Below are 20,146 nucleotides of genomic sequence, written 5' to 3'. Positions count from 1 at the left end.
CCCAGTTAAACCTCCTAGTTAATGCAATAATAATCCTGTACGCACAGAGGGCCACTGGACTCGTCAACAAATGTGGGTGTACACAGTGATTTCATAAGATATATGTAATACTGGAAATACTAGCTGTCAGGGACACATTTGATGATAACACCCAACCAGATGAATTAACTGGTGAAAACTCATAGGACTTACACTAAAATCACGTATTGTTTCCTAAAACTCCCTTTGAGATAATGATATTTCATAGGCTGGACGACCCGCTCTTCCATTAGAAGCTGATACAGTTGACAAAACCCTGATGGGAGGACTGAGGTGCATGAAACTTCTTTTAATGCAAACATTTCCCATCTAAGTAGTAAATATTGCATTTGTCTCACCAGCGATTCTAGAGGACGTATCCTCTCAGCATTCGCTTGGGCACCTCTGTCCAATGAATCAGCTAAACGATGTACAGAATAATCCACAGTAACTTCACGACAATCAGCGTGAGGACAAAATCTTGAACAGCCATTTAAAAGACGCATAACTGTTTCTAGAAGTTCAGTCTCTGGAGAGCTGCAGTTACAAAAATTACATAGCAGATAGATCAAAACAAGGCATTTTACCACTGCCGCCACCTAAGTTAAAGTAATTTTCATTGCTGTCACACACGAACAACCATTCTCTCAAAAGGCACATTTCGTGCTAGCATATACAACGTAATTTATGAGACCCGCGTATGCGCGCATTTTAGCACGCGTACATATGGGTCTTTGTAGGACGCATATATTTGGGTATTTATTTCGCATGTCCCCGCGCTTGAGTTTACGCAAATATGTGGGCCTTTAAAAATGCGGATATACGCGATCTAAATGGTCGTATATACAGGTTTAAAACCTATACGTAACGTATGTAAACGAGTATACGCGGCAGAAAAACCCACGTATACCCTGTTGTAATTTTGAAACGAATGGCCAACCATAGAAATACACAAGCTCCCAGGCTAAATTGTACGCAGACGTATTTCCGGCTGTCACTTGGCCGCAAATACGTCTGCGTTAGCAGATTCGTTTCCCGTTCCGCTGGACAAGGGTAACGAAGGCTCTGGGAACGAGATTGTTAGCAGGCTACTCAGCAACCGTTGGAGCCTGGAACGAGACACCCTGTCTCTGGCGAAAGGGAAAATTTGTGCTGACGAGAACAACATGGAAGCGCTTGCTACGCTTGGAAGGTTTGCGACGTAAGTTGGGCAAAATATTCTCTTCAACTTGTTGTTTGATGATCATATCTAAAGCTGCCAGGTATGTATACTAACAGTAACTACTTGTGTGAAGTTTAACTGTAGAAATGCTCTCGTCTGTGTTGCAAAGGAAGTCTAATCACTTCCGCCTTGAAGCGAATGTTGAAAATTTCTTTTGGCTTCAAATTCTCTTGCCTTGGCCTCGACAAGTCCATCGTTTTTGCCTGAAATTATGTTGGGTGTTTTGATAGAATGTTTGGGTGAAATTATCCTGTTATTTCTCTAGTTCGGTTGCAGTGTAAAACGTATTTAATTTGTGGTTTCACTTCGAGTTTCCAGCCGAGTGTCTGTGAGGTTTTTGTCAATCCTCGGTATCAACTTTTTCCTTCACTCCTTTCTGTCTGGAAGCTACAGCTGACGCATTTTTATCTGTACCAACATTTTCTGTTCCTTCATTTTGAAGAGAGGAAGATGACAAGCGAATAACCCGAAATGTAAAGAACAATGGTGATGGGGAGTTGCTCAGAAGTGCTAGCTGTTACAATTAAAATCTCGATGGCTGAATGATAGTGAACAATAATTATTGGATGAGGTTTTTGTGATGTCTAGAATAATCAAGGTCGAAGTACAGGTTATCAGCTGAAGCCTAAGACTGTGGCTGATAATCCTTACCGAGACCTTGATTATTCTGGATATCACAAAAACCAAATCTAATAATTGTTTTATTATACATTTGAAGAAAGAAAAATGGAATTCATGTTTTTGCTTCTTCACTGACGGCAAACAACATAAAGCGCGCGAACTTGACATGATTACACCTTAGAAATCATCCACCGCGGTCATACATGACATGATTACTCATGACCTTGAGAGTCCTTGACATGATTATTGTATAATCTGCAGTTGGATGATGTCACAGGCGCTGATTTCGAAAATTCGCTGTATGCTTATGGCCAATCAGAAAAGAGTTGCCAATAGTGAGTTCAATGTATAATAAATATATATAACAGGCTAACTCATTGGTACTCAACAAGCCATTTGCCTCGAAGACTACATGTGTTCTTGTGAAGAATAAAATCTATATTGAGGCAAAAGCTTGACAGGCACGCAATGTTACATCATGAAAGCTATACACAGGCGGGAAATGTTTCGAAAATAAAGTATCGTATCATTCCCACAGCCTGCTTCCTCTTCGGGAACAGCCATCTTATAACTGAAAATATCAACCGTTTGAGCCGACTTAAATGAAAAGTATGATGTTCAGTTAGAAGAAATAATCTCGTGTTCCATTCCTTGAGATGGCGGTGTCAGATAGATTTTACTCTGCAATGGCAACATTGTACCATTGCTATCACACGTTAAGCGTTGAAAGAGTTGTTGACAGGGGATTCATTAAGATTTCTGACAGGAGGGCATACGGATTTAGCAGCCTGGCACATAAATGGGAAGGGCATTAAGTAAAAAAACATACGAAATGGACACTGGGTACTACAGCAAATCGATTTTTTATCCGTCGCACGGAGAGAATAAATTTTGGGAGTGAATCTTAACAGTCTAAAACTTAGACTACGAGCAGTCCCTATTTTAATAATTTTCTTGTACGTAGTCGTGGAACAAAAAAAAATTTCGCCTTGCCTCGCCTCCAGCTTTCGCGTGTCCTTGTTTTTTTTTTTCGCTCCATTCTCGACAGACTAAAAGAAAAATACGGTTTGCTCGTAGTATATCTAAAACTCGACTTTTCAAACAATAACTTAGCAATTGACGCACAAGCAGCAGCATGTCTGTGTCTGTGAATAATATTCAAGCTTATATTTCCATGCAAACTGGTTTGTTGTTTACATAAAACTGAAACTTGAAACCCATACAACGGGGAAGAAATTGGTCACATGCTAGGCAACCAGTTAAAAATTTGAACCGATTGTTCAATCCTTTCTTCGAATTTTGTGTAAAATTGAAAAGGTTTATTTATATAAAATAATTTGAAATGATTCGGACCTTTGCTATAAATTCGCCTTGAACAAGAGAGTTCGAGTTTTACACGTGTTAAACGTTGTTTACAAATCACCTGTACTACGATAATAAGCTTATAACTAATCGGGTCTTTGAAAATATTTCTCTCTTCACTGAACATGAATAACAATCGTTCATTGCCTTCTTTTTTTGAACAAAAAATCTAGAACATTTTGTCTATACAAAATATTTTGAAATGTTTCTACTCTACACATGAAATTGCCTTGAACAAAAGAGTTCGATATTTGCATGTGTTAAACATTGCTTAATCATATTTAAAAATCTTGGCAGTGCAAAAATAAACTTAACTGGCTGTTGAAAAGATTTCACTCTTCACTGAGCGTGAAGTTAGCCATTCAACATTCCGAAAAGAAATGGTTAAATCACTACTTACCTCTTGACTTTTTCTCAGGCGGAGGTCGAACAGGAAAATATTGCGCGATCGTTCTTTTGCCGGTAGCCATCACAATTCTTGGAGATTTCAAGATGGGTTTTCATGTAGACCATCAATCAATTTTCCTTTTGCCATGAATCATGGGGCGATACATGAGCAGTGTCAAGGAAGTAATAAAATAAAGAGATTTTCTTTTTTTAAAATGAATTTCAGTTTTATTTTTGGGAAGGCGCATGCAGAAATCAAAGAAAAGCAACTTGCATTCAATTTTTATTCACAAAAGCCGCATTGAAAGCCCAGAGTTGAACAGCCAGGCAAAGTTGTGCTCACAGGCGGTCAATTTGCCCAGTGCCCGGCCCTTAATGAATCCACTGTGTTGATCTTTGGGTTTGTTTGTAGCCCTCAGGCTACATGAAAGGTCCTCATCAATCTTTGTAGACAAGTCATATGATGATTGAGAATATTTGCCAAAACAAATACATATACTGGTATGCAGAAATATGAGCTAAAAATTACTGGATGTTTTATTACTAGAGAGGTTTCTTACTGACAGTTGTTAATTTTGCCCACATTCCGGCCCTGTGGACACTTGTTTAACATGAAGCTAATGTGTTTCTGAATACTTCTGAGCTTATTATGTTCAAACGATTTCCTGATTAATAGAGTTTAATACATTGTATGCCTCAAATGCGATTTATTCAAGAATTCTAATTTAATTTATCTTCGCAAGTTAAAAGCATCTTAGCTTAGTGCCTTGACAGGCTCGCATTAGTTACTACTAATGTATTGAATTATTTGATCAGGCATCCCTGCTTCATCAGTTATAATGTTAATTACTTAAAAGCTTTCTTCACAATGGTCCAGTTTGAAGAGATTATAAGTAGTGCATTGGTTAGTTGTTTTTGTGATGTCACTGTTGAAGGAAACTTGGAACAAATATTCACTATTAAAGCCCAGATCCACCAAATAGTATATGAATTACATGTATGTTTTACAGAACTTCCTAATCAGTATACAGTGTATTTGCATTACCTGCATCATCACCGCTTTGTAATAAAGGTGAGGGCTGAAAATCAGCTCCAGTGCTTGGTGGCAAGCCAGGCCAGTTTCCTTGTTTTGTTAGTTGCCCAGGTCAAAATTAAGTGGCCTTGGATTTGCACTATATTTACAGGAATTTACATTTAACTGATTTTAACAGTAAAAGAACTAGCAAAATTAACGTGCACAAAAATTGATTACTCATTAATTAAATTAATTATAATTCTCAACAGAACAAAGTGTTCTCAGTGGGTAAATACTGTATACAGTGTTCTCTCTATACAATGTACCTGAGCAGTGACGCTGGCAATGAAATTCATCTTGCTAATCCAAGAAAGTTTTACTGTTGCACAGTGGGACTTCCAAAACAAGGTCAAGGTGGACTGGTACGAGTTGCTTTGTTTTGTAAGTTCCACTGAGCAACTTGTGTCCCAGCATGTGTGATTTTGTACCATGTGACAGGATCATGCAAAGGGCCTATTATACATACATGTATATGTATAGTGCATTTGTTCTCCTACGACAATGTTATCGCTAATGAAAAAAGGTGTCCATGGTTTTGGCTAAATTTGTGGCCTCGCAACTTAGCTGCACTTCGCAAAAATTTTTCACAGCACTTTGCCTATTCCTTTTTGTAAAAATTTGGCCAAGCCTTATAGTTTGTGGTTTGTCTCCCTCAAAACAGCTACTAGTATGGCTTAAATACAGGTGTTTAGCATACATTTGTAAAACTCCCTGAAGAAGTCTATGATAGTTAGATAAAATGCACTGAAAAATAAATGAAATCAATATTTTTTACAATTTGATAGTAGGCAAAGTGCTGATGTGAGAAAGAGAGTTTTGGTTCCATTGATTACCAATTTCCTAAAACATGGTAACGACATATAGTACTGGAAACAATTCTGACTGGATCTGAACCCTGTGTACTCCACTGACAAAACCGCTCCAATCCCCTGTGTTCCTTGCCAGTCGCTCCATCTGTGTCTAGTATTGACCCTTTGACTTCATAGTTTGTTCTGTATCCTCCTCTAGATGCAGTCTCCCTCTCTATCTGTTTCCCTGTTAGAATTACTAGAAGCCTTTACATGTAGTTAATTGTTGGGCAATGCAGTCAGTGTAGGTCTTTTAGAGTGCGAAAGCGTTTGTTACCGTGAAATCCTTGGACCTTTACTATTATAGTCATAGAAAGAGCAGTTAACTGTAGTTGTTGTTTGCTATTGTTGTGTACACTGTACACATGTAGAAGTGACTTGCGATGATAACAAGCTGGCGTAAGTGAAATTTCAAAGTTAGTCACAAATAGATATCATGATTGCAAACAAACTGATTGTAAATTTAAGGTTACTGTACACAATGTAGATCTTCAGGGGTACCTTTAGGGAAATACTTTCCTTGACGCTCTGCTCTGAAGGTAACCACGGTAAACTATATATCATTGTAAAGCTAATTAACTGTAAAATCCAAAAATGACAAAATATTCTGCTATTTTTGTTTTGATAGGTACACGCTAGCTTTAAAACTCAAAAATGACTGTACTTGCTAAACTGAATCACCAGCCTTTGTGTTACCGCAGACATCCAAACTGACTGGACATTATTAATCAGGAGATGATGGGCTAACAAAGTGTATGAGGCTTTTTCGATATTTCTATTAGTTAGGAAATCCCTAGAAAATTTTCTGACTGCTGTTACTCAATGGGACGTCGCAGGAAAAATATTTTCTTGATTTTCGCAAAAGCCTCACACACTTTGGTGTGCTAATATCTGACTAACATTTTGGCCAAGTTTTGTTAAAAGCTGATAAATCTACATATGTACAGTATATCTTTTTATCTTACATCTGGAGTAGTGAAGTCTGCCATGAAACATTCAGCAACTTACATGTATAAACTGAATCTGTTCAGCAGATAAATGGTAAAGAAGCAAAAGGGTAAAAATTGGAATGATAGCAGAATAGCCTTGAACAGGCCTACTCGGCAAGCAGAAACGAGTGCACATATTTACACATTTAAAAAAAAAAAAAACCTAAAAGTGTAATTCATCGCTCTGTTTGTTCTACTAGAACATGGAAAAACACACTTCAAGGCAGAGGAAAGGAGCGATTAAAGAAGCTGCCTTGTGAGATATCAGCAATTAGACTCATTGGTAATTCTGCAGCAATCAACTTCTGTGCCAGAAGAAGCTACAGCAGGGCATCCATGAAACATTCGCATCTGATTTGTGCTTGCATTCAAATGTGGAAACGCAAAGACCGTGCAAAACCACTTAGTCTATCACTTAAGAGACAAAAACAATCAACAGAAGCGCAGATTTCTGTTTGAGAAATTGCAAGATGTGAGGGATTAACAAAAGAAGTGAAATACAACTCTGTGGATGAGATCAGTTGCTGCAAAAATTGTTACTGCTCAACTCAAGGGATACACATTTTAATTGGCTTATCCAGTTTGCGGTTAATTGACTCGTTTTAAGAATTTATGTTTTTGTGGATATCTCGTTTGTGTTCTAAGTTTTTAAAATATTTTTTTTTGGAAAATTCAGATAAAGTAGAAGTCTTGAATTTGGTGGAAAAACTAATTTTGGACAAAATAGGCCCTTGAAGGTCTGCAGTAACCTTAATTGTCATATTTTTCTGGTAGGCTCATCACAAAGCAGACCACCAACTTGAACAGATATGGATAAAAGACCATCAACGTTTAGAGAAGAGTTAACTGGTCATGATCATCATCAAGGTAAAGTTAACAATGAACATGAAGAAGCTTGAAACCAGGCCCTGGTTGTTTGAAGGCTGGATAATGCTATCCACCCAACCAATTGCTATCCAGCAGGTTAGTCTTGCACAAAAAAACGTGTTTGACAAAACAGACCACACGACTGGATAGTCCAGTGGATATAGTGTTTTCAACCTTTTTTACCAACCTGGGCCAGGCCATCAGTTTATTTTAGAGCACAGTGTTTACAAATATAGAATCCTAAATGTTATTCTTATTATCTCTGTTCTTTAATTCTCATCTCACGGGGCTAAATGATGAGCAGAGCGATGCCTCAAAACTTTTGCTAAAATTAAAGCAGAATGTGTTCTGCCATTTATACCTATCTTCAGATTGAAAGAGTCTTTAATTTGTCAATTGCTATCAATTTGTCTTCAAGTGCTCCACTATGATGAAATTCAGATCTTTGCTAATCCTTTAAAACATAAACAAATTGTCTGTACAAGAGGAAAAATACTGTTTACTTTTTTTAAATTCATGTATCTCTCTTCATTCCATAGATATTCAAAGTGAAGTTTATAAAATATGCATATAAGCCAAGTGATCATAACTCAACCTAATTCTGATGAAATCTCAGCCAATTTGTATCAGAAATGTTTGATTCTTTGCAGGGAGAATCTACTAGTAGATGTTCTCCATCAATAAACTGGTTAATTGACATAGAGCACAAAGCAGTCAAACCATGCTTTCAATGCTTTGTCTCAAAGACAAGAAGCAGTGGTAGAAACAGCTCACACGAGTTTTGTTTATCATGTGGGATAGGAGATGAGTAAAAATTATAGTAGCAAGAAGAACCTGAGGACAAGGTTCCATTGCTCAGGCTGTGAATCCCTCTAACTGTTATATATTTCCAGTTGTTCCGGTCTTTTCGGTTGTTTCTGTGGTTTTGCATCAGTGGCTTTGTTTTGGTGTTTCAGGTTTTAGTGCATGCCAATTGAAACATCTCTGTGACAATTTGCTTGATGGTGGCCTTTGATTACTTTAATGTTTAACTCGATTCTGCCCTACAAGGACGATGAAGTACTGCAGAATGGTAGCAGAAGCAGTTTTTTTTTTGCTAAAATTACAGTTAAACTTTTAGGCTTACAGGTGTCAACTCACCACCTTTCCTACCTTAAACTGAAAGGGGAAACATTGAACAGCCCTAGCTGACAGTGTACATAAAGCACTAAGATCAGAACATGTACATCATATAGAAAAACTTGTAGAAAACAGCTGCTTGTGTTGAAAACTAAATTGTGTATTTTGGTCAATCAGTTTCCTACTGGATTGAAATTGGCTTTAAATTTGAAGCTCTAAAATTAAGGGACCTTCTTCCAAATTCCTTAATTTGTCACTGATTTGTAATAACTATGGCAGAAGAAAAAGCTGTGCAAATCTCTATGTCGCCTTTGACCACATTAATTTTGGAAGCCCTTTGAACTCATAAGAACTTTATTTAGATTCATTTACTAATAGTTGCTTTACATATACATGTATTAAGCATGGAATAGTCAAGCTGTGCTCGTTTTGCAGGAAACAAACATTTCCATATTGAGCTTAGTTTGAAAGAAATCTCATAATGTTGTGTTTGTACATGCTTTTGCCTATGCATACTAATGTCTCAATGAATTATGCACAGCAAGGATGCACAATGCAATTTGACAATGAAATCACTTTTAGTTAATATAAGTGCTAATGTGAGCAATAATTATAAATCAAAGGCAGTCCATTTTACATCCATACTGTTGTTGGAAGGTTTTTGTTTTTAAACTAAAATGAGCACATACAGTACTACATGTACATTGTACCATGCATATTAATGAAATTCAGTTCAAAATAACTACTGGGCACTACACGTATGACTAGCTATTGATGGTGGGGGACCAACTAATTAATTAAAAGCATCCTTTGGCAATTCTGGGGATAGGGGGGTCCATGAAATACCCACTGGAAATATAGAAATGTCAGAGGGGTAAGACACCAAGAAACCCAATCCAAGACCCAAGGTACATGTGCATGTATATTAGGTACTACCGTATGGTGCTAAATTTTTGCAGGTTCTAATTTTTGCAATTCACAAAAATTTACTCCACTGGCAAAATTGTACATACAAACATCACAAGTAGAATCTTGTTGCTGCCATTTATTTAAAACATCTTTTTTGTTCAGAAACAAAACAATGAAATGAGAATCAAAATGTTCAGAAATAAATAAAAGAAGGTTCAGGAAAAGATCGTCTTAATAAGGTACTCCATTGAGAATAGCATCTAAAATTCCACAATAGAGCATGATGTAGTTGTGATATAGTGACACTGGTTTCTGGATTACTGTGTTTTACTTCTCTACATGTTGCGAAATGCGAAATGCGAAAATGTGTTAGTTTTAATTAATTACGACTTCTCGAAGTTTGCAAAAATTAGCACCCCGCAAGAAAAACCAGATGAGTCTTTGACAACTGCAAAAATTAGTTCCTACAAATTATAATCGTAAAAAACAAACTCCCCCAAATTAATTTTAGTAGAACCACAGATTGCATTTTAAACCAGTCTCCTGAAAACCTTGATTGCTTCTATTTATAACCAGGAAATCTTGATAAATAGTTGTGCTAGGTATTACCTTGGCCACCAATACAATGAATGGAACTGCATTTAATAGAAAAGGAGTTAATTTCAATTTGTAGATTTCTTGTGGCTTTGACTTCTGTACGTAGTCTTTGTAGTTTTTAAGGGAAATCTGTGTAAGAGGCAAGCCTAAATTCCTGTACTGAAAGCATGATTTCACTTCTTACACTAAGTGTGGAAAAAGAAAATTGTGAATGAACAGTTTTAGAAAAAGGATCAAATGAGTGGGAAATTTAGTTTTTGTTTGCAAAAATATGAACGTTGAAGCTTGTTTGACACATTGGTACTGAGCAGCATTAGATATATGTTATGAATAAATTTCATGTTCCACTGAAAGGATAGATGATTTTTTTTATCACAAGTTTGTTTTAAATTCTCCCTTCATCTCTCCTGTCCTACAATTAGACATAACAGGGCTGGAGGCATGTGACTTGAAAACCTAGCGGTTCATTTAGCTTCCAGTCTCATTAAAGACAAATGATTACCAACAGCAGTTAGCTTAATTTGAGCTACCAGTCCTGAATGTAAATATACTATAACTGTGATAATATTTGCAGTAAAAAACAAAGTGAATATAGAAACCAAAATGATTGTAATAATTAAACTGCAAGCTTCTTGTCTTTTACACATAGTTGGAATCAAAGATGGCAAACCTAGTGACCGTGAACTAGATGAAATGGCAGGAAAGATTGGTGAAAAGTGGGAGAAGCTAGGACTTCATCTTGGTATTTGTCAGGATGTACTGGGTACTATAGCAGCTAATGCAAGAGATAAACCACATCAGATGTTACTTCACTGGATTAACACAACAACTTCGGCTACACCTTATCATGACTTCTACCATGCGTTGTGTCATGACCGCGTAGGTCTCAATAACTTGGCCAAAGAATTTTGTGGTGAGAAAACAACCTGAATTAACACATTTTCTTCTTTTTGGGACTACTTGAAGATATATTTGAAAAGAGTAGTTGTTGATTCCACATGTTACATTGTTTTCATATGTAAATGCGAGCTTGTTATGTAATGATATTTAAAATTTTAGCAAAGAAACTGTTGTCAACTTCTGTTGGCAGTCAGTATCACTCCAAATTATCATTTTCACGTTTACATTACAGCTTAAAAGCAAGTTACCACTTAACATCTCTTGAGAAACAAGATACACCTTGTTAGGAACAAGATACTTGTTTCTCTGGAGAGTCACTGATCTGTGTAGTATGGAATTTATCTTTGCGAGAAATGGGTATATATAAATGTATGTTTCAAATGTCTCAGTTCGTCAAATCATTGCCAAATAAAAGGGCAAAAGACACATCTGTGAGTGAAACATTTTTAAAGCATGTTCATTAAAGAAACTTGTACGCCTGTTGTGCTACGTGTATTTACTCTGCAAACTTTAAAAACAAACAACCCTTCAAATCGCTCACACGACTGTTTTAGTTGAAACAAAGCATTTGCACTTGCAGTGCACTTCAAAGAAGAAAGATACACCTTGTAATTAGAGTAGTTTCATTTGAAATGACACGTCCAAAGGAGATGAACCTTGTGAGGATGGTGGTAATTCACTTAACTTTTGAGCGGTACTGTAAATATAAGTAATTAATTGCTGCTTGTATATTCAGAAAGGGGGAGATCATTACAAGTCACCTTTCATTAGTTCATTAATGCACCATAAAAAGTAAGAGATGTAATCATCATGGTTTACTATTTCTTATAACTTAGGAAAGCAGAAAAGGACATTACCACCCAGTTTCCAGTCCAGTCCCCAGGATCCTAAACAACCCAGACTCACAACTGCAGACCAAGCAGGTTTGTTACTGGTACAACAATGACAACAAGCTTTAATTGTACGGTATCTACTCAATAAACTACTAACATACAGCATATTAGCTGTAATTCACTATAATACTAAAAACTGTCTTGTATTATTCGTGTTAATTTGTTATCTAAATGCAAGTAACCCCCCAATTTTTTTTTTGTTTATATAAATCGCCTTGTTTTTCTGATCACCACTGCAAAAAAATTATCGTTTTAGCTATTTCCATTAATTTTCTATGAATTGTCAAAGTCCGTAAAATTGGCCTTTTCCACGACCACGACCGATGAATCGTGAAGAATGCGACGAGTTGGCCTGTGGCATCGTCGTCGAAGGACTAACAGTCTTTTGCTTCTGAGAAGAATATATGCGAACATGCGATAGTGTGAATCAAAATCGTTGCAGAATGCAAGGAAAATGTGTTGTCAGAGGGACTAGCAGTACAGCATGCTTAGGAGAGAGCAATCCTCTTCATTCAATTTCTCTATCTTGATGACTCTCAACCAAAAGCGAAAAAAAGACCAAGGAAGTGGGCTGATCTGTGCAAAGTTAAAGAGGGAACTATCAAGGAGTTCCCTGATCTCGGGTCCGCTGCTACTGTATAAACCTAGAGATTTTCATGGCCTGTATATTCTTCTCTAGCTTCTAGTGGAAAGCTTGACATTGTAAAGGTACTCCATAAGACACGAATTTGGAATAAACTGGGAGCCATCGGACTATTCCAATTAAACAATCCCCTGAGTCCCAGACCAGAATATTGGAAACCGAGGGGTGTTGGCCTGAGAAAGTTAAACACATCGCGTTTTTTATACGCGAAATAGAGACCTTTTTGAATGATAAGTATTTAAGAAATAGTAAACATGTACCGTGTTTCTATCGAGTTATAGAAGCACGAGTGGAAGTTTGGGAGAACGAGAAATGCTTCTTTATTTTAAGTTAATGTAATATTCATAATTTTGTCGGTGCTATTTGAGGACCATGTTTTCATTCCTCTCCGTCAGCTCGAAAACACCATTTTATAAACTAATAACAGAAGCTAGAAGCCAATTAAGTCCATGCGTAGTGCATTGTTAGGGCTTTTTTCATCTTAAGGCCGTCCCTTTTCTTTCCCTTTTTTTCCGTTTAGCGTCGAATGCGTTTCCTGATGTTGGGTCTGTCACAAGAACTCTCTGAATAAGAGGCCTGGTACCCCAGCATCATTGCTGTGGAGCCTGCAAACAACAAGACATGAACCCAGAATCAATATGGCGGAAAAGTTGGTTGATGTTATTGGAAAATTAAGCAATATACTGTTAAAAATGTTCCTGTTTTTGTTCCCGTTTTTCTCTCTGCTGTTACTATGCTCACTTTTCAGATTAAAACAATTATTTAAAGTAAAAAATGGTTTAACTACGTCGTTACAATTTTTTTTTTTTGGAAAATGCCAAAAACTTGGGTCGGTCGGACGACGCTAAACGGAGAAAAAAACAGAGAATGGCCTTACCCGAAAAAAAAAATTCAATATCAAGGCCGAGATTACATTGATTTAATTTTTGTTAGTTTCAAATCACTATGTTATGGAAGATATCAATACCGTAAAATTGCCTTAACACGTAGAAAATAGACCCACAAATCTTAGAGGAAAAATATCCCTCCAGTAACAAAAATATTTATTCGATAATATCATAGGTCACAAATTACTCCATAATTTTGGCGCAAAATTTCAGCATTTTATTAATAATTATTTAACAGGAGAAATTACAAAATTGCCATGGCAACGTTTGGCGCGAAATTTCTCTATAAAATAAATAAGTCAAAAGCCCAGGATTGTAAACGTAATTTTTCACCCACAATATTAAAAGGTTATTAAATCGTATACTCCTGAAATTATTTCCTCATTTCACTCGTCACTATTTGATTAGCCATATTTCTAAAGCCTCCTACTGTTAGGGTGGTTTTATTTTTTTAGGTCTTAGCAATATTTCAAAAATTTTTATTAATCTGATTGCGTGTTTCACTTCGTTATATTCAGAGAGTTTAAAACACATTATGTGCACCTATGGTTATGTATTCCCACGTAACACTTTAAGTCCCATTCAAATATAAGCGCGACTATTTTTCTTCCACTCATATGGCGCTACGAAAGTTTGTATTTTATTATGTATCTGCTGTAGCTATCTCAGTTCGTTATGTTTTGTCTCATCAGGGGCCCCTCCTGCAGAAATGTTTGACGTGAAAGCCTGTCAGAGGAAACTTGCAGAGCATTATCAAAAAACAGCCAAGGTGCCCACCACTGCTTGGTCCTCAGTATTACAGGCGGACCTTGAACAGATCTACACTCGACTGTCGTGGGTGAAACAAGAACAAACTTCAGCTGGGTCATCACAAAAGAAGAAAGAAGAACAAACCACGGCCGGGTCATCACAAAAGGAGCTGAGCCATTACACTGAAATTTTCACTGAGAAGACAAAGAACGGAGGTGAAGCAAAGAGAATTCTCGTGCAAGGAGAGACTGGGATTGGAAAAACTACTTTCGTTAAGAAGCTGCTTGTGGATTGGTCGAATCTTCAAGAGGCGGAGATGGGCGAGGAACGCAAAGATGCACTGAGGAAGTTTGACCTCGTTCTTGCTATGAATCTCAAAGAAGTATCCAAGTGCCAGACGTTTAATGAAGCGGTAAGACGCTCTGGTCTCTTCCCAGAGGACGACGAAAAGTCAGTCGACGATCTGCTTTGTTACATTCGTAAGAACCAAGACAAAATTTTGCTTGTGTTTGATGGCTATGACGAGTACCGCACCGGTAGCGAAGCAGAGAAAAGGTATGGCAGCAGAGGCGACTCTGAAATCTACAAGATATTCCACGGGAATATTTTGAGAGATTGCAGAGTGTTGGTAACCACTCGACCTTCAATGGGAGATGAGATACGCGGATCTGCCGACGTACAAGCCGAGATCACCGGCTTTAATGAGCGTGATAGAGAGGACTTCATGAGAAAAATGTTGGATAGCCAAACAGAGGTGGATGGCCTATTGAGGTTCCTACGAATGAGTAAGCTTAATGACCTAGCAAGAGTTCCGTTACTGAGCCTCTTTTTTTGCTTGCTGTGGAAGGAAGAAAGGCAGAAGTTGATGGAACTTACTGAACGTAAAGCTAAATTGTATCAAGCGATTGTGAAACACATTTTGCAGCACAGCCACCGAAGGCACTCCTCTTCTATGGCCTGGAAACTAAAAGAAGCGGATTACGAGGAGATTCTCGCTGAAATTGGAAAGGTGGCTTTGGTAGGTCTTCTCAAAGGCGATCTGGTGTTCGAGTTTGGTCAACTGTCTGAAAAGGTGCGTGGCGAACAGGGTGTCATTGTTGGCCTTTTTCAATTTTCTGAGTACGGACCAAGTCTAGAACCAATGGAAATGGTATCCTTCATCCACAAGAGTATTCAAGAATACTTAGCGGCGTGGTACCTTATCTACAGCTGTGTCCCTAAAGGTAATCTTGGTGAAATTGGACAGCACGCCGCCACCTTGGAGAACTGTGTTGCCTTGGAGAATGTTTTTCAGTTCGTTTGTGGTTTGTCTGACGAGGGAGCAATGAAAATACTTCAACACTTGAAGTCAGTCAGAATCTCTGACCCAACACTGGATTTATCAAAGACGATACCGGACGTAGAAACCGAGACTGACGTGCCTGTATGTGACGTCACTGATAGGCATGAGAGGTTCAGTAACTTGGCTCACGATTCCTTTCGAGAAGTTCAATCACAAGCTGAACTCTTAAGTCATTTTCTAGATTGCACTGATGGAGTCATCCTTGTCACCAGAGATAGGCCGCTTTCTGAGCTTATGCCAAATGTTAACGTCTTGATTAGACTAGCACATAATTGTGTTTTTAGTTTCATTGATGAAAGCCGTTTACCATTTCGTTTCTACAATTGCGTTGAAGACTCAGTATTGTACAAGTCACTTGATTTTCTCAATTGTTTGCAGACGCTACTTAGAGTAACAGATAGTTCTGACGTTCTCACAGTTGAAGACTTCCTGAGGAAGTTTTATTTGGGAAGGCTTTGCTTTTGCGAGTTTTATCCTGTCCTTTATTTCCGTAATGGCCAGTTTCAGTTTTACATAACCGAGTTCTTCCTGTTGTGTGATGACCTTGCCAGAGTATTTACGGAATCTACTACGATTTCTATTCCGTCTAACGCTGCACGTTTGTGTTCAGAACAGTCATTTCTGAAATTCTTAAGTTCTCTGCGTTGTCGTCACCTGACCAGCCAAACAGCTAAAGCTCTTGGTGCAGTCATTAGAAATTGTAAGCATTTGAGTAGGATTAAAGTTTATGATGGTGATGACTCCATATGTTATCTGTTGGAACAAGTGCGAAACCCCAGTAAGTGCTCTCTGACGATTGACGCCTTTTTTGGTGTGGATCTTACATCAGTTGGAGCAGTGCGGCTTGCCAGTTTGTTACCAAGATTTAACAGCGTCATCGCTCTTAACCTTAACCTGAGACACTGCTGTGCTGCAGCACTGGACACATTGGTTCCTAGTATCACACACAAGACTCTCGAAAAACTGATACTTAATGCAATAATTCTGACTCCAGCAGTAAATAAGGCGCTCGGTCAGTCACTTCCTGAAATGTCGACCTTACGAGTACTCATGTTAACTGGTGTGGATGGAGGCATTTTGCAAGCTGAGGAAATGGAGACGTTGTTTGGCAGATTTAACAAAACAATGCCTTTGTTGAAGCGGCTTACTTTCAGTGATTTCAACGTGAGAGGTTGTCTTGCTCCACTCTTCAGGAGTTTTCGCTTCTTCCCCAATTTGACAGAGTTAAATCTTGAAGACTTAAACATAGATGAACATGACTTACGTGGTGTGCTGGAGAGTTTTCAGTTCATTCCTGATCTACAGGAACTTCACCTGTCCGACAATCCTCTCGGTCACGCCATAACATCTATCGTGCCACACGTCATCAACTTCAAGAAGCTTCAGGTTCTTGATGTTGACAACACTAGTCATTCTGAGGAAGATTTGAATTATGTTCGAGACATCGTCCAGCAAGCACTACCTTATATCTTTATCAGGGGCGTTGATGACAAGATGATGACGACGATGATGACGATGGTTAGCATTCCTAGAACGGTGTGATGCAATGTGATTTGCAGACTGTTTTTCTCTGTGATCCTAGACCACCCCCATGGGATAATTTTCATAGCAGCTTTTCGAAATTTAAATTTTTAGCTAAAAACATGAAAGCGGCTTTTATCAACAAAGTTGAGCTAGTTTTGTTTTTTGTAAATGGGCGACGGATTTAGATTCCTCCCAGAAACAGATGTTTCCGTAATGTGGCAAAGTCTTAGCTGATATATCGTGCATTACTGGGACGACAGGTCTTTCCGCTGGGAACCGTATTTCAGTTGAACGAATACTTGAGCTGCACTGAGCGGGGAACTTTCCTTAATTCCGGAAAAATAGACTCAGAAAATCACCACTTAGCTTGTGGAAACGATCTACTTCACTAGAGACTTCTACAGACGTCAAGGATGAGACAGGACTCGGTTCGAACAGTGATTAGTCAAACTTCGTTTGTCATCGTCAGTATAATCATGACAATATGAAATCGACGAATAATTATAGAAAGAGAACTCAAGCAAAATTAGAAACAAAGTTTAGTTTAAGTACTGTAAAATGAATGCGAAGGAAACAAAGCTCTCAATGTGTTGTCAAACTGAAACTATTTCTGTTGGTTTTTGAATAAGAGGTTTTAAAATGCTAATTATGGTGACAGCAACAAGGAACAATAACTGAGGCCCAGTTCACACTACACCAGAGAAATTTGAAAAGGCATCTCTGTTTCTACGGTTTGGCCTACGGTCCATACGTCACTAATCCGTCACGAAAACGGGGCTTTTCGGAAACGCTCTTCAAACCTGAAGAATTTGAAAACGCCTGCTTTGCGTTTTGTGTGGACGGAAAATATTTTGAAAACGCAACTTTTCGTCATCGATATAGTCCTGATAATCATGAGATTTCCTTGCCTAAGTTTTCCTCAAACACAAATCCCAAATGACCGATGATTGCGTTTTTACGTTCCTCCGGCGTAGTGTGGATAGAAACATTTGATGCGATTTCAGAGTAAAACCTCCGTTGTCAAATTTCCCCCGCGTAGTGTGGACGGGGCCTAAGGAAGGGCAAAAGTTCCATTTTTGTCGTTTACGGTACTTGTCTACTATTAGCCTGCCTTCTCTCCATTCCTGTTCCGTCCACAGGCTTGCTTCACTAGTTTTTGTCACGCGATAATATTGTTGTGTGTTGTCCAACAGTCTTTTTTCAATCCCGCATCCCGCTACTATTTTTGGCTCAATCCCGCCATCCCGCCCCACTCAGAATGTTCATCCCGCCCGGTTAGGTTCGCAGTTCTCCGGGTAACGTCTGTAACGTGTGATTTTCCGTTTTTAATCCCGCATTCCGCCGTCAAGTTTAAAACTATCCTGCATCTCATCTGTCACTGAAAATGAGCAAATCCCGCTCCCTCTGAAATAATTTGATCCCGCCATTATAAGTCGTGTCATCCTGGCCCGTATCCCGCCCTCATTTACGCTCTAACTCTGCCAAACATATGTTGGACCCTCATTGTTTCCTGAAGGATTCGTGAACTGTCGAGAGCAATATGATATGCTCCGGTAAGCACACAGAACTTTTAAATGCAATGTTTAATCGTCAATTCGCTAGTGGTTTTTTTTTAAACAAGCCATCATCGTATCTTGTTTTAAAACAAAATTTAGCAGGAACGAGTTGTAAAAGGGTCGTAGCAAGGGCTTTTGGGCCATGGTTAAACGCAGGAATGGTTACCCTGGTGCAAGAGTTACCCTAGTGAAAGGGTCAAAGATCCAAAGATCACCAATCCCGTGGGAGTTCAATCTTTTCTTATGTAAACACTTTCTTTTGTTCTAATAAATTTGTTTATTATACATTGAACTCACGATCTCTTTTCTGATTGGCCAAAAGCGTACGGTGAATTTTCGAAATCAGCGCCCGTGACGTCATAACTGCAGACTATATAATAACTATGTCAAGGACACCCAAGGTCACGGGTAATCATGTCATGTATGACCGCGGTGCATGATTTCTAAGGGTAATCATGTCAAGTTCGCGTTCTTTGTGTTGCTTGCGGTCAGTGAAGAAGCCAAAACATGATTTCCATTTTTTTTCCTTTCAATGTATAATAAAGAAATTATTAGATTCGGCTTTTGTGATATCTAGAATAATCAAAACTATAACATAATTCTCGAACGTGATTGGCTATCAGCAGCCCGATTTGAGCATTAATTGGACAGTGCGCGCGTCATTCTTGTAATTGAACAGTACGCGTCATTTTGGCGCGCTGTTGCGGTGCACTTTGTTGAGTAAACTGCTGTGTTTTTCAGCACTCATAACGACGTTTAATCGTTCAGCGATCAATCGATGGTTTGTTCGTTTCTCGAATTTTGTCATAGTTTTGATTAATTGGTAACAGGACATCGTGTCGTCCAATTCAGTCTGTAATCATACTCGTGATTAACAAATCGGACTCCCGCTTCGCGGTCGTCCGATTTTGTTAATCACTCGTATGATTACAGACCGAATTGGACTCCACTCAGTCCTGTTACCAAATTTAATCAAGGTCTCGGTAAGGGTTATCAGCCGAAGCCTTCGGCTTCGGCTGATAACCCCTAACTCGACCTTGATTATTCCGCATATCACAAATACCTCATCCAATAATTGTTTATTGTTATACACTGTAGTCACCATCTGTCTTCTCATTGGCTAAAAACCTACAGTTAATTCTGGGAAACAGCGCAACCTACAGTTTATTCACTAATCTGCTAGCAGATTAGTTAATAATCTGTAGGTTGCGCGCGCAATGCATGACTTCCAAGAGCAATTTTAACTTTACGGAAAGCGAAGTAAGAACATGGCTTGTCGAAAATAAACTGCGTTCGGTGCGGTAATGCGTTTGTCGTTATTTTCTTTAAAACAATGTATAATAAAACAATGATTAGATTCGGTTTTCGTGACGTCCGAAATAATCAGTCTCGGTTATTGTTATCAGCCTCAGCTTTCGCCTTCTGCTGATAACACTTACCTCAACCTTGATTATTCCGGATATCACAAAAACCTCATCCAATAATTGTTTAGAATTAGAAAATTCAAATTCTCATAACATATTAACTACCATTGATTCCTGTGACTTGTATTCAGCTAATTGAATTAGAACTAATTTATATTGTCTTTACCTATAGGTCCGTATAGCTTGATCAAATAAATGGTAAGAGCTCGCCTC

General features: G+C 38.3%; 1 protein-coding gene across 1 annotated transcript; it reads left to right on the top strand.

Moving 5' to 3' along the window:
• Positions 1-1,132: 1,132 nt before the first annotated feature.
• On the top strand, positions 1,133-18,477 carry LOC145499355 (uncharacterized). Its single transcript, XM_081478873.1, has 4 exons — positions 1,133-7,389; positions 10,664-10,927; positions 11,751-11,837; positions 14,030-18,477. The coding sequence occupies exons 1-4, from the start codon at positions 7,332-7,334 to the stop codon at positions 16,969-16,971; spliced, it is 3,351 nt and encodes a 1,116-aa protein (XP_081334999.1). The 5' UTR covers positions 1,133-7,331; the 3' UTR covers positions 16,972-18,477.
• The last annotated feature ends 1,669 nt before the right edge of the window (positions 18,478-20,146 follow it).

Source organism: Orbicella franksi, chromosome 10, assembly GCF_964199315.1.
Source record: "Orbicella franksi chromosome 10, jaOrbFran1.1, whole genome shotgun sequence".
In the NCBI taxonomy this organism is placed as follows: domain Eukaryota; kingdom Metazoa; phylum Cnidaria; class Anthozoa; order Scleractinia; family Merulinidae; genus Orbicella; species Orbicella franksi.
Note: the sequence above shows the minus strand (reverse complement) of the source record. Positions and strands in the feature narration are given on the sequence as shown.